The sequence below is a fragment of the Aedes aegypti genome, chromosome 2 (genome assembly GCF_002204515.2).
Source record: "Aedes aegypti strain LVP_AGWG chromosome 2, AaegL5.0 Primary Assembly, whole genome shotgun sequence".
In the NCBI taxonomy this organism is placed as follows: domain Eukaryota; kingdom Metazoa; phylum Arthropoda; class Insecta; order Diptera; family Culicidae; genus Aedes; species Aedes aegypti.
In genome coordinates, this window is record NC_035108.1 from 382,554,533 (window position 1) to 382,569,598 (window position 15,066).

General features: G+C 34.9%; 1 protein-coding gene across 3 annotated transcripts in view; it reads left to right on the forward strand.

Annotated features, from left to right (window-relative positions):
* Positions 1-15,066, forward strand: part of LOC5566814 (zwei Ig domain protein zig-8) — a 193,053-nt gene that overhangs the window by 84,028 nt on the left and 93,959 nt on the right. For all 3 annotated transcript variants that reach the window (XM_021846889.1, XM_021846891.1, XM_021846890.1), the window contains one exon: positions 4,303-4,383. In XM_021846889.1, coding sequence (XP_021702581.1) covers positions 4,317-4,383 — 67 coding nt within the window. In that variant the 5' untranslated portion in view covers positions 4,303-4,316. The remainder of the gene's footprint in view (positions 1-4,302; positions 4,384-15,066) is intronic.

The window sequence follows — 15,066 nt, forward strand, 5'->3', positions numbered from 1 at the left end:
CTGGTAACAATTGTTGCTGGCGTTAATTTATGGCGACCTCTGCAATGGGTGATCAGCATTGGTATATTTAACCACAAAACAAGAGCAACATGTGGCCGCTAATCAAACTCGAGAAAACTGTGTTTGCTTCGTACTTAGTAAACAGTTTGCTTGCATAATTAAAGGTAAACTTGGCCATTGTTTGTATAGGTTAAGATTTACTTTAGTTTAAGGCTCCTTTTTTCAACGCAAGATAGATTGCATTGTATACTAATTTTATCTCTCAATGAAATCTAATAAGGTGCAGGTAAGATTCAAAATCTTATGCATACAAGAGCACTAGATTTTGGGAGTGTGTCTGTGTTTTTAACGAATTTCATTGTTGAAGCTAAAGGCATTGCCATACCAATATGTGAAGTAAAATTCGAATCCGTGATTATAGACGATGATCTTAAACTCTTGATCCGCCTTAAAAACGTGAGAAAAATCAATTTTAATGCACACGCGACCTTGCTATAACATTTATATGACAGGATCTGCATATAAAATAACTTAAGGTGAAGATTAATCGAAGCCAAAGTTCAAATTTTCAAGAGCACGGATCTGGAGAACCAAACACCCGTTTGAGCTACTGAACAATCGATTAAATTTTCAGCTTAAACGGATGTTTGGTTCTCCAGATCCGTGCTCTTGAAAATTTGAACTTTGGCTTCGATTCATATTCACCTTAAAATCAGATAAGAAACACAAATTTTGAAAATATGATTTCTCAATAGAACCCTGCAAGCCCTTTTGGAAATTATCTTAAATTTTGAAAAAAAAGCATTTTAAACAAATAATTACAAACTTATTTCAAAGACAGCTAAAAAACTTGCTATGCAGTTTGAAAGAATTTCAATTCAATTTCAGTTTCAGTCCAAATGAAAATCAAGTTACTAAGGATTCCGAAAGCTTTCTCAATCAAAAGAACGTTTCCGAAAATTCCTGTGAGACTGATTTGGAAGCAGTAAGAACTATTAACAATGATAATTGCTTGGCACGAAGGCTTGACTGTAAAATTAAAAAACTTTTATTTTTCAACATACATTGTTAGAATAATCCAAAGTTGTCTCTCAAGTTGTACTCTTCAGATTAATTATCAGATCTCCAGGTCTGAAAAAAAAATTGTAAGAGCTGGTGTTCTTCAAAGCAGCATTTTGGGGCCAATATTATACAATACTTTCACATCTTACTTACTTGAGTTACCTCAGGGATTTTTGGGTTTGCAAATAAACAAGAATCTCCGCCAAAGAACGATGCCTGCGTGTCATCTGTAATAGGTTGCAAAATAAATTGGACATTTGTCCTTCATACTTGCAAAAATGGAATATTTCTTCTGGTTCACCCAAAACTAAGCTTACAATACAAATAACGTTTTGAATGCTTCTATCACAAAGTTATTAAACTTGTTGAAAACATGATCAATTGAGATAGTATGCTTCGAAATCCTTTCTCGTAATGGGAAATGGACAGACCTCTAGGTACTATTTTTTTTATTCATTTCAGGAATATATTTTTAAGATCGCACAATCTAAGAATGTTACATCACTTAGTATTGCAATGATTCCTTAATATCGGTCTCTGAGTTATTTTATTTGGTTGACTTCTTCGTCAAAATTTGTTTCATTTTGATGGTTTTTATTGATCTGATTGCGGGGTGCAGATAGCCGTAGGGGTGAAGCGCAGCTATTCAGCAAGACCAGCTGAGGGTTGTTGGTTTGAATCCCACTGGCCGGTGATATTTTAATTTTTCGTTCAAAGTTTCTTCGTACTTGCCACATTATATACCTTCTGAAAAAAAGTAAAAATATTTACGATTTTTAAACAAAAAATGGTCCTGTTTGGAGGCCTGCAGTTTTGTATAAATTAATCTCAAAGACATGAAATTTTGACAAGGAGCTGAGAATAACGTGCATTTTTAATTTCTGTTAGATTTTAACATTCTTGTACACATTCCTCAAAGTTTAAGACGGATATGAATTCTAAAAAAAAGCAAACGATTTTTTTTAAACTTTTAAAAGAGGTAATCTTAGTCCTCACACAAACTAATAAAAGATGATGTTGTAAAATATTACTGGTCTGAGTTATCATACATTAGTGTTGTTAACTTATTTAATACCAAATTAAAACCGTTTAAAACTTTAAAAAAATGTATTAAAATGTCATAATCTAAACTAATTGAAGAATCACGTTATTTTTAGATCTCTGATATGGTCATGTATGAATATCGGCATTTATTAACTTTTTAATTTCCAACCAGGGGCCCTTCCTTAGCCGAGGGGTTCGAGTCCGCGGCTACAAAGAAAAGCCATGCTGAAGGTGTCTGGGTTCGATTCCCGGTCGGTCCAGGATCTTTTCGTAATGGAGATTTCCTTGACTTCCCTGGGCATATAGTATAATCGTTCCTGCCACACGATAGAGTAAGGTGGGGCAAAAGTTCGACCTTAGTGGTATAATCAAAGTTTCCAGGGAAACAATAGCAGTTAAAACAAAACAAATACCATACAGTGAACCTTCAACATATTGGCTATAATTTTGCTGAACAAACTTGTGTCAAAATATTTACCCATTTTTAGTTATAATTGTTTCAAAATTGATTGTCTTATTCGAACTTTTGCCCCACCGGTGGGGCAAGAGTTCGAATCTAGTGTGGAGCAAAAGTTCGCTGGCTAAAACACAAAATATCGATCCTTTTATGGCAGGCATACTTTACACCAGCCGGAAACTTATGTTTGACGAAAAATACACACTAAATTTTCATCAAAAAAAATGCCCAAAACCGGGTTAATTGTAATATACTCAAAAATAGCAGTTTTTCGCAAAACTAAGTGGAAATGTAAAATTTTGGTGACTGTTTTCACACGATCAGACAAATTTAACTACATTTGAAGATAATATGTGGATTTTAGGCAATTTGCATTTTTTTTTCCGTGATTTTATACATGGGTCGAACTTTTGCCCCGCTGATTCGAACTTTTGCCCCACTATGGGCCAAAAATTGTTTTCAAGCATTTATGCAAAAACTAATACACCTCAAAGCAACCTTATGATAGGACTAGAAACGCCCTTACATAAAATTTTGAAAAAGATTTTATCTTCAATTGGTTCCATGCAACGAAAGTTTGACCAAAAATTACAATATTCACGTCGAAAATCAACAAATAGCCATAACTTTTCCAAATCTCAATCGATTTTTATGATATTTGGATTGAAAGTCCCTTACTTGAATAGCATTCGAACCACCATGACATTTATAAGATTTGTTTTGAATTGAGCTAGAAATCTTAAAAAGAAACTCTTACCCCACTCGAACTTTTGCCCCACTTTACTCTATACGAATTTGTAACACTGTACAAATGCAAAAAAATCGTCTATCACTAAAGAAAAGCTTAATAATTGTTCATAAGAAAACTGACCTGAGAAGTAGGCTCCGTCCTTGTTGGGACGTTACGCCAATAATTAGATTGATTTTTCATAATAGTATATATGTTCCTTTAGCTATTGAGTAATTTAAATTATTTTATGAAATATTTGCTTTATTTTTCTATTATTTAAACGGCAGTAACACCTGATGACATTAGACGAATTCCATCCAGAATAAGTAGAAAAACAAATATGAAAATCATGCTCGATAATCTTCGATTTGTATTAAATTTTGCATGTGATTTTGGTATGCTAGAATAAGTGTTTTTTATATAGAAAAATCGACCATTTTGACTCAATAATAACTTTTGAAAATGGCCTATAAGTTTTTGCATTCAAATAATTTGAAAAGTTCTTACTCCGAGACTCCCAATATCCTTTCCATTACTACTTTGGAGTTGCAGAGGTATATTCGATCTCTAGTTACAATGGTTGTCTAACTAACATTCCTTCCCTTCCTTGGTGACCGTAAGAACGTGACCGGTGCCGTAACTGACATTTAAATGTTGAGCTCTCGATTTGTGCACATTGAGAATGGTTAGCTTATCCAAAGCCCCTTTCATTAAATCTCTGAGCAACTTCGATTGTTCTGGTCAATAACGGAGTAGCAACTACGATTTGCACGGTCATATCTGCTCATTCTCATGTTTTAAGTTTGGCAAAAAGAGGTTGAAATAAATACGATTTAGTTTTGATCGCAGCTCTTTATTCCAGAATTCCTGAGAAATATTTCTGGGAGTGAAATTAAGAAACGTAAAACCATGTCAGGAAAAAAAATTAGCACTGTAGTTATTGAATGCTCCTAATCTGAATGATCTAATATTTGTTGTTAATTCTTCAATTTTTATTCTTTCTTTGCAGATTTCCTGAAGGCGATGGAGTATAGTAAAAATGTAGTTAATTTGCGAGTGGTGCTTTTTTGTGCCATTTCATTCAATTTAGGTAAGTTTTATCAAGTAATATATTTGATCACGTTATTTCAACAGTCCGATAATTGTATGTGCCTTATTTGTTTTTTTTTTTGTTTTTTACTTTTTGATTCCTATCCCATAGTCTTGAAAATATCCTTAGCTTAGCTTAGACTTAGCACATATCAATGATTGCTATTCCGTGATTGACCGAAGTCAGTGAAAATGCACAAAGAATCAACTAGAAGATCGGCAGGGATTGGCCATAATCTTCTTCAGTGTGCATGATTCAATGCCTCTATTTATACATGGTCAATGACGGCGCCGGCCACGTCCTTGCAGTCTGGATGGATTGGGGGAAGGAATGTTAGTGTGTAACCTTTGCTATTTGGAGACCGTGTTTGCCTCTGCATCTCCACAGAGGTTACTGGGAGGGATGTTTGTTAATGGGGAGGATCGTTGGGTCACAGGATTCACTTTGATAAGCGATTAGACCATGATAAATAATTATTGGTGAGATATAATCATGCTTATATGTAAATATAATATTTTCATTTGATATGAGCAATATCAATGTAGAGAAAAAGTATGCCGATACTTGACGTGCGGAACCTTTCAAAGTTTGTTGGATAAAGTGAACTTTTCGCAAGTCTACACTCGTAGTGTCAAACCATTCAAAGTTTTTTTTAATTAATTGAAAAAAAATTAGACATAAATAATTTATGAATCAGAGTTTATGCCGACACACACAGTGTCTCACACGTCTCACCGTTGTAACGATTAAAGGTGCAGTCATATAAATTTTATAGATTAGAAATAGTAGCATGAAACGAGCTCACCAATTGATCCGTCATCCTTGAGCAGCAACAATCCACTTTCAGCTTCACTCGTTTGCTCGGCTATATAAAAGCACTCAGAGAAAAAAGTCGCGTGACCCGAGTGGGAAAACAACTGACGACTGCTCGGGCTTTCTTGACGCATTGCCCAGGAGCAAGGTCAACGTCGAAAGATCAAAAAGAACTAATCGAACGCGGCACTTTTTCACTTTACTCGACCGATGCGCGACAATTTTGATCTTGCCCTCATCGCCGGCCTCCGCAGGAGCAAGCGTCAAGGTCAAAGGATCAAACACAACTAAGCGACCGCGGCACTTTTTCACTCTCACCCGACCGACGCGCGACATGTTTGATCCTGCCCTCATCGCTGACCTCCGCAGGAGCAAGCGTCAAGGTCGAAGGATCAAACACAACTCCTATAGTCTTGATAAATATCCTTGTTTATAAACTACTGATAAGGGAAACTTAAAAGTAGATGGAGTACCGTGTACCTTTTAATTCCGCTCCTAAATGCTTTGACAGATACGCGTATTTCGACTACCACTTGCAGTCTTCTTCAGTGTCAGTTACTCGTATCCACTGAAGAAATCGTCGCATCTCTCTACCTTAAATACTAACACGCTTAAATAATTAAATATTAAAATGCTTAAAACTTATACTAAAATCATATTCAGTCCACTCACCTTATGAGATGCATATCTTTCTTGTATTCCTTCAGAGTATAAACGATATGTAAGAATGATAATGCATAATGGAGCAAAATTATTTAGCTGTTGATATTTTTGTTTACATTCAAAACCAAAGAAGGATTACATAGGATGCACTCATGCAGCTGCGGGTTCAATACATACTGTCGAAGCAATGCATTGTCTTAATACTCGAAAAGCGGTAGTGTAGTATGTGATTAAACGAAATAAATGTGCTTTTATCAATTTGTTTGAATTACTTGATTTGAAATGTATATTCCTTCTTTGGTTTTGAATGTAAACAAAAATATCAACAGCTAAATAATTTTGCCCCATTATGCATTATCATTCTTAAATATCGTTTATACTCTGAAGGAATAAAAGAAAGATATGCATCTCAAGGGGTGAATGGACTGAATATGATTTGAGCATAAGTTTTAAGCATTTTAATATTTAATTATTTAAGCGTGTTAGTATTTAAGGTAAAGAGATGCGACGATTTCTTCAGTGGATACGAGTAACTGACACTGAAGAAGACTGCAAGTGGTAGTCGAAATACGCGTATCTGTCAAAGCATTTAGGAGCGGAATTAAAAGGTACACGGTACTCCATCTACTTTTAAGTTTCTCTATTTGAGATTCTGCTCAGAGGATTCGAACATTCATTAAAAAGTATTGATAAGGGCTCATTCGTAAATTTCATAACGCTAGATGGGTGGGAGGGTGTCCTGTTGGTGTTACGGCTCATTAAAATACTGTTGAATATTCATACCAAAAGCGTTACAAGAGAGTGGGAGGGTGCCCATAATGGACAATGTTAGCATTATGAAATTTATGAATGAGTCCTAAGTTTGTGGATTTGGTTAGATGCAAATGATAGGAAAACCGAAACTCTTACCAAACAGTTAGGCTGTTAAGGTTTTCATTTTTCAGATATTGTATTTTCTAATATTTACTGAGAACAAAAGATGATTTTATTTTCAAGAAATGATATACGGAGAATTGGCACATCAAAGAACCTCAATACAATATAAAGGTCAATAATTTCAATATGAAGTTATTGCGCATCCTTTTTCAATCTTGTCATAAAATGGAAAAATAGGCTTAGATGAATATTTTACAGAATATATAGATACACTTGAGGCCTTCCTTAGCCAAGTGGTTAAAATCCGCGGCTACAAAGCAAAGGTGTATGGGTTCGAATCCCGCTTGAACCAGGATCTTTTCGTAAAGGAAATTTCCTTGTCTTCCCTGGGCATAGAGTATAACCGTACCTGCCACATGATATACGAATGCGAAAATGGCAACTTGGACAAAGAAAGCTCTCTGTTCATAACTGTGGAAGTGCTCAGAACAGTAAGCTGAGAAGCAGGCTCTGTTTCAGTGGGGACGTCAATGCCAAGAAGAAGAAGAAGAAGAATAGATACACTTCCGTTCTAAAGTTTGGGTTCATGAGCTGTCCGTACTCCAGGCAAGTCAAGGAAATTTCCATTACGAAAATATCCTGGACCAACCGGGAATTGTAACCTGGGAATTAAGTCCGCGGCTTCGCTTTGTAGTCGCGGACTGTAACCACTGGGCAAAGGAAGGCCCATAGAAAGTTTCACATCTTGGCCGCAATGACAATGGCTTACCACAGTTCATCTTATTCATTGTTGGATCTCTGCATTCAGAAACCTTATCGAAAAACAAAATAAAGTGTGCAATTCACTTCCGAAAACACGCTATAAAAGCCATTCAAGAAATGATTTATTTGTGTCGAAAAAAAAAAATCTAAGAAAGCTTTACCATACACATACACACACTCCTAAGCAATCAATAATACCAGGCTCTGAAAATAAACTATCTTCCTCGAGAGTAGGTATTTGCCTACCGCCCTTTTATTCAAATTTCATTCGGAAGGTCAGAGAGCATATTTGCATACAGGCTGTTTACTCTTCCGAAAACAGAATTTTCATTGGCATATGGCAATCAATAGCAGGCTGGCAATCGATCCTTGTTTGTCATTTGGTTTATGTTTTCCATCTCACTGTGTTGATTTTGTGATGTTAACAATCCATCAAGCGTACCCAATTGACATCTATCATATACACTGGGAGGGTGGAGAAAAAAGCCCGGTTTTTGTTCATTTTGTGTGCATCCTAATTTATAGTTGCCAAAACGTATAGGGGCTTATATCGTGAAAAAAAAACGATTTTTGTTTCAAATTATTATTTCATTTATTCAACATTAGTTCCACTGTTTCATAATGGGATATTCGATGTAAGCTTCAGAATTATTTTCAAAATTTTATTTTGTGTCCTCTGCACAGCTTTCTTTCTAGTAAAACAATAGCTAGTTCATATTGGTACAGCATTTTGTTTGAAGATCAAACAATTGTTCTTGAGACAATTTTTTGATTTTCTATTTGATAAGTTTTGACATTTAATATATTTGTTACATTTAGCTTAAATACCCTCAATGTAATTTTTGCAAGTTATTCTTGTATCTAGCTTGAGCCCTAGATACGTAACTTCATCTGACCAATCTATTGGAAGCCATCTCAGCGTGACAACGTGTCTGCTTGAAGGTTTCAAATAAAGAGCTTTTGGTCTATGTGACAAGATTATAAGTTGAGTTTTGGAACCATTGGGAGAAATCTTCCAATTTTGAAAGTTAGTTGAAAAATATCCAAACTCTTTTGCAATCTACTACAGTTAACGCTCAACGCGCCGTTATCGCAATCATCGTCATCATCGAAACTTCAAAAGCAGTTTTTCTTTTCAAAACTGAACATTATTCGATGAAAATGTATTCACTGTGTTTCAATTGGAGAATACAAAACAGTGAACATATTTTCCTGAAAATTTTCTTGATTTTGAACGAAAAAACTGCTTTTGAAAATTCCAAAATCAATGACGGATCCTGCCCCCTTAACGTAACGCCAGAAAAGAAAGGAGTAGGATGACATGCAAAATAATTACAAAAAATAGATAAGAACAACTCACATTTTTTTTTTGAAAAAAAAAGTATTAATCAATACAAAGTTTTCCATTGAACGGTGTTTAATGCAATGATCGAACTTCTTAAAAAGGCTTCGTCGCGCAATCAAATTTTGTTTGCTGAACTGAAAGTTTTAGCTGAGCAGCGAAGAAAGTGATGTTGAACCATGAAGATATTTCATCTCACGTTTTAGACCAGTTTCCCCTATGGAACATGAAAACCCAGTTTCTGAATGTGTGAGGATGAATATTTATGCAAATCATTGATATGTGTGAGAATCCAAACATGAAAGAAGCGTTTTATTTTTTATTCATTGTTTTAGGCAAGTCATATCCGACATAACGGAAGGTATTATTTTTGGTATATGACTCTAAAATTGGTGTTTAATTGTACCTTTTATGTGCATTCTTGCTACGCATGGGTAACAGACGGCACAATCATTCTTCGTTTTCATACAGATTGCAGACATTTTTGTGATTTGCAAGATCAAATTTTGTACAACGAAGCGTGTTAGACTATGGTATGTTCTATAACATGCCCAATACTTATGCAATGTTCAATTTACTAGACTAAATCCAATGAAGACTCAACTTCGTCTGCTGAAAAGCACTTTCAACACCAGAGGACAACCGGAAGCCTGAAGTTTATAAATATGAAATTATGTGACCGACAAAATTCCATACTTACTATAAATGGAAATGGGTACATAGCCCTTGGTACCTTTTTGTCACTTCCTCTGGTCCGTCGTGCTCCGTTGGTCTCTCCGCATTACGAGCGCAAATAGTGCAAAAAGACACAGTCATAGCCGCATAACCCTTAGGTGTGCACCATCCAATGCTGGCACAAGCACAAGGTATGGCCTCGAGCAAGCAGAATTCCCATCACGTCGTAAATTTTAAAGCTATCGAGTGCAAATCAATGAATATAAATTCGTACCATTTCCTCAATCGGGAGTGGCATCTGGGGCCAAACCAATAATGGTGCCAAGCGAAAATACTGAAGGAGCGAGGTGGAAATAGACAGAGAATTCCTGTGAGCATTCTCGCGTTACTTCAGCAGGAAGGAAAATGCCTCTTGATCGGTATCGGTTCCGATGCTCGACGTCTACGTCGCTTCGCGTCTATCAGAGCACTATCACGTTCCGTGCTTTTCCGCAGCGTTATTTCGCTTGCTTGTCTCTCCTCGTACGATAGTTAACCCGAGAAGATGATAGAAACTAAATTATAGCAGAATGCGTTCCCCTGATATGATTTTTTTAAATCGTCGGTTGTTATAAAACATGTTAACATTTGCACAAAATAAAACAAAAATGGAACAAATTCTACATTCTTCCTAAAAACTAATAATGGACCATATAGTTGACTTAAATTTGTTATAATTTGCGCCTAAAATGTACCATTCTTGTAAAGTTGAGTCTAATGTGACTGAAAATGTTTATGGTCTAAATTATCAAGTTAGATGTAACGGATATTACGTCATTTTGTTCGCTCTTATACAGTATCGGACATATAAAATGCACCAAAGCCGTTTTCCCATACAAAATGGTCTACTTCAGAGAGCTATATCTCCGCCGTTTTTCAACCGATTCTTCTCATTTTTTCTTTGACGAACTACAAATTACCTCATTATACATTATACCAACCAATTGAAAATGTTGTGTGAAAACTATTGATTCAAGAGTTACAGATAGGTTGAATTTTGACATAAAAAATGCACCAAGGCACAAATTGATGTAGCAGAAAAACTACGCTTCGTAGCATCTAGGTGTCTTCAGCGCATTTGTTCATTGAGTGATAAGGACCAAATGCGCTGAAGACACCGAAAAGATACGACGCATAGTTTGTCTGATACATCACTTTTCGTCTTGGTGCATTTTTTATGTCAAAATTCAACCTATCTGTAACTTTTGAACCAATAGTTTTTACCTGAGAGAGAGGAGACAGCTCACTGACAACTGGCTTGTTTTTTGGCTTCTTTGATTTCTTTTTCTCATGTTTGGGTTGCGGACAATGGTTCGGAGAGCACAAACTGGGCCAAAACCATTTTCATATCCTATTTGTTATCAAAAAGATCATAAAATTAAACAATTTCAATAGTAATTTGAGTCCAATCGACAATATTTAAATAATCAACGATTCTATATGCGAGAGCACAGAAAAACAACCTGAATATTCAATCACATTCAGTTTAAGTTTGAATAAATTTTGTCGGTTTTTCACGCTCTGCTCTTCGAATGTGCGGTTTTCCAGTGACAGTTGATGACAGGTTCCCTTGACTTTTCGGAGCTCGCAATCTAAGCCAGCTGTCTCCTCTCTCTCAGGTTTTTACACATTTTTTTCAATAGTTATTAAAAATTGAGGTAATTTGTAGTTCGTCAAAGAAAATATGAGAAGAATCGGTTGAAAAACGGCGGAGATATAGTTCTCTGAAGTAGACCATTTTGTATGGGAAAACGGCTTCGGTGCATTTTATATGTCCGATACTGTATGTCGGGAATAAATTCACACGATTGTTTTGTTTTTGATTTGCATTATAATTATAGTATAGTATTACAGAAAGTGTTTCAAGGATGTAACATAATAACAAAATTATTGCACATCAACAAATTAACAACAAACTTACAACTGTAATGCCAAAAGCATAACAAATATCGTTATAAATGTGGTGCAACAAAATTAAACAAGTTAAGAATAATTGAACTAATACATAACAAAATAAAAATAACAAAATTTAATAAACTTATGTTACGTGAATTGCAATATAATTTTGTAATGTGATTCTGGTCGGGACCGATGCTACTTAATCTGATTTATATTGCATCGGAACAGGCAGTGAATGACCTTGAAATATTCCGAACGAAAATCTCAAACCATGAAAGTAGAGTTTCTTTGGCGATACTTTAAAATGTTCAGTGCAATCAAACCTTACTGAAGATTCAAATTGAGATTGCAATTTGGTGAACACAGGGCACATGTTTTGTACAGTTTCTACTATTAGGTGCCTGCTACGAATTGAGGGGGTTCACTACGTGTCAAACAGGAAGTTTTAGTTTTGCTATAAATATAGCTTGCCACAACTATTATCAAATGGATTACGGTAAATGCACACTTTCCGAGTTCTGTATATCGAACTAAGGCTAGTGAAGTCAAAAATATATGCATACAGATGATGGATCAACTGGGTTTTTAAATTCTAGTAGTAATTTTTGTGTTTTAATCAATGACGTCAATACACGGCAATCAAGAAACGGATGAGTTCAGAGTAACAGTAGTAATGATCAATTTTTGTAGAATTTTTTTTTCTCATTTTCTCATTCGCGAATTTGTGACGATGTGTGACGAGGGGGAGGGAGGGGACCCAGCTTGTGGGCGTAGCATTTTGAATAATTTCGGTAAAAAGAGTAGCACTGATAAAAATGACAAATATTTTTTTATCAAACTTCTTTATCTGAACTCTTTAACTTAATTTATGAAATGCTGATTCAACTTCAATACATAAATATGATAAAATTAAAAAATTTCTAAAAAAAAATTGTTTTCCTAACAATTAAACAGATTTTTTTTTCAAATTGTTATGTGAATATTATATTGTATTCGTGTCCAAACTATTTTATTTGCAAATAAAAAAATTAAAGTTTGATAAGTGAAGTAAAAATCAATGCTTTATCGAATTGAAAATTTTTTTTTCATTCGTTAACAAGGCATAGAAACAACTGTTTTAGTTTAATTCATATTTTCTGTTGGAATTTTATTTCTTGTTGTTCGAAAGCGAAAACCACACGGAAAATAAGGGAAACGAAATGGTATTTGCGCGCCCATTGTGTGTATCTTTCATCGAGCGATAGCACCATTCATCTTCGTTCAGCGACGGTGGTCCTGTAGAAAGAGTTGTTGTCGGATCATCTCTGTCTATCCGGTCAACTTCAAGATGGAGGAACCATGGTGATGTATAAAAGGCCGAATTGTCATCACTTGAATTCTCTTTTACGACAACTCCGTCAACATCATCGATCGACAACGAAGCAGTGAATAATAACAGAAGTGAAGAATTGAATTTGAGTGCGATTAAATTAGTTGAAATTAAAGTTAAGAAGATTAATAAAGTTAAGTGAGTTATTTGATGAACCTGTGAAATAAAGTGTAGTTAACAGAAATAAACTTACCTGTGTAGCCGCCATTGAACTGTAGTGCCTGAAAGAAACCTGAAAAAGAGAGAATATACTTACCATATTGGAAACGTCCCCGTCGTGCTTCGCATCTGTGCTTTTTTTGAGCACAGAATTACTGTTACCCACTGAGTGATTCAACACTTGTAAAGAATATTATATTTAATCAATGCGTTAAATGCTGTAGGAGATCTCCACTCAGTCAGTTCAACGATTTGTTTCATCAAGATTTTTAAATCATTCGAAAATTCAGGGAAAGAGCATTTTTATTATTTCAGTGACAACGACGAAGTTAAGTTGAAATATTTATAAAGATGATAGTTTAAAAATCGTTAATTTTCTGTAGATTCCTAATATTACAAATGTTATTTTTTCTCTATCTGGCCACTGTTTGCTGAATGGATTTGAATTTGGAGAATAATATCGGATATCCATTTCAAGTAAAGGTATTTTGTTGATGTTAACAAAGATTGACTGGACTTTGATGATGATAATTGGATTTCGGCTTTCAGTCACGAATGCCAAAAACATAACATTACATTGGCAATGATTTAAAATAATCAACGCTTAATTCGTGACTGAAAGTCGAAATCCAATTATCATTATCAAAGTCCAGTCAATCTTTGTTAACATCAGCAATGGCGACTAACTCACGCACAGGTATTTTGTTGCTCATATTCACTGAAATCTGTTTCTTGACCACGAATAATTAAAAAAAAAATCCTCCAATATAACAAAATTTGTATAACTTAAACAGGAAATAAGTTAATTAAAACTGTTTTCCAAATGACTTTTGAGCACTACGGTATATCACACTATCATTCGTCAAATTTTCCTGAAGTTCCAGTCAGTAATTAATACCAAAATATGTTTTGAATTTCTGTATTTTAATAGTTACAATAAGTTGGTTTTCAAGTAGAATTTGAAAAAAGAGCACTGTGGATCCTATGCGAAATCCTGAGAATTCCTGAAATCCACTGCAACTAACTTAGATTCTCTAAAACCTCCATGCGAACCTCGGGAAACTCCAGGAAAACTTCTTCGTAACCCTTGATAATGTGAAACCCAATGGAAACCTCGAGGAACATCTATAAACCCTGTTAGAAATTATTGGCTGATATATTGAAACCTTTTTGAGTACAGTCAAAATTAGTGAATCTCTGGTAGAGCTTACCCTTGAGAACAATATAAAAAACCTATTATATGAGATAAATGTACTCTTTAGGACAGGGCTGCCCGCAGAGGTTTTGAAAATTCGTCTCATATTAAGGCCGTTCACTATTCCACTTTAATTAAATTTTATTTATTTATGTGTTATTATATATTAATATATATTTATTTTTAAATTGTTTCTGAATCCTCTAAAATACTAAATTTTATGGACTGTTCAATGTATCGATTTGAAATTTCAAAAATTTCTGAAGCTAGATTTCAAAGCATCATCGATAGGGGTTTTAATTGAGAACGGTTCGATTATAAAGCGTGGAAATATGTGTTTCCTTGTCGCTTCTTGTGGGGAAAAGGGAGAATCGAGCAAATTAGTTTTTGTTACGTCATACGTTCTGCAGTTCGTGCTTTTTAAAGTAGAGTAAAGTGGGGCAAGAGTTTCTTCTTAAGATTTCTAGCTCAAATCAAATCAAAACTTAGAAATGTCATGCGGGTTCGAAGAGACTTTCGCTCCAAATATCATAAAAATCGATTGAGATTTGGAAAAGTTATGGCTATTTGTTGTTTTTCGACGTAAATATTGTAATATTTGGTCAAACTTTCGATGCATGGAACCAAATGAAGATAAAATATTTTTCATTATTTTATTCAAGGGCGTTTCTAGGCCTATCATAAGGATGCTTTGACGTGTATTTGTTTTTCCATAAATAGTTGAAATCAATTTTTGCCATATAGCGGGGCAAAAGTTCGAATCTGCGGGGCAAAAGTTCGACCCATGTATAAACCCACGGAAAATTTTTCAAATTTCCTGAAATCTACATATTATCTTCAAATTTAGCAAAATTTGCCTGATCGTGCGAAAAATGTCACAAAAATTTTACA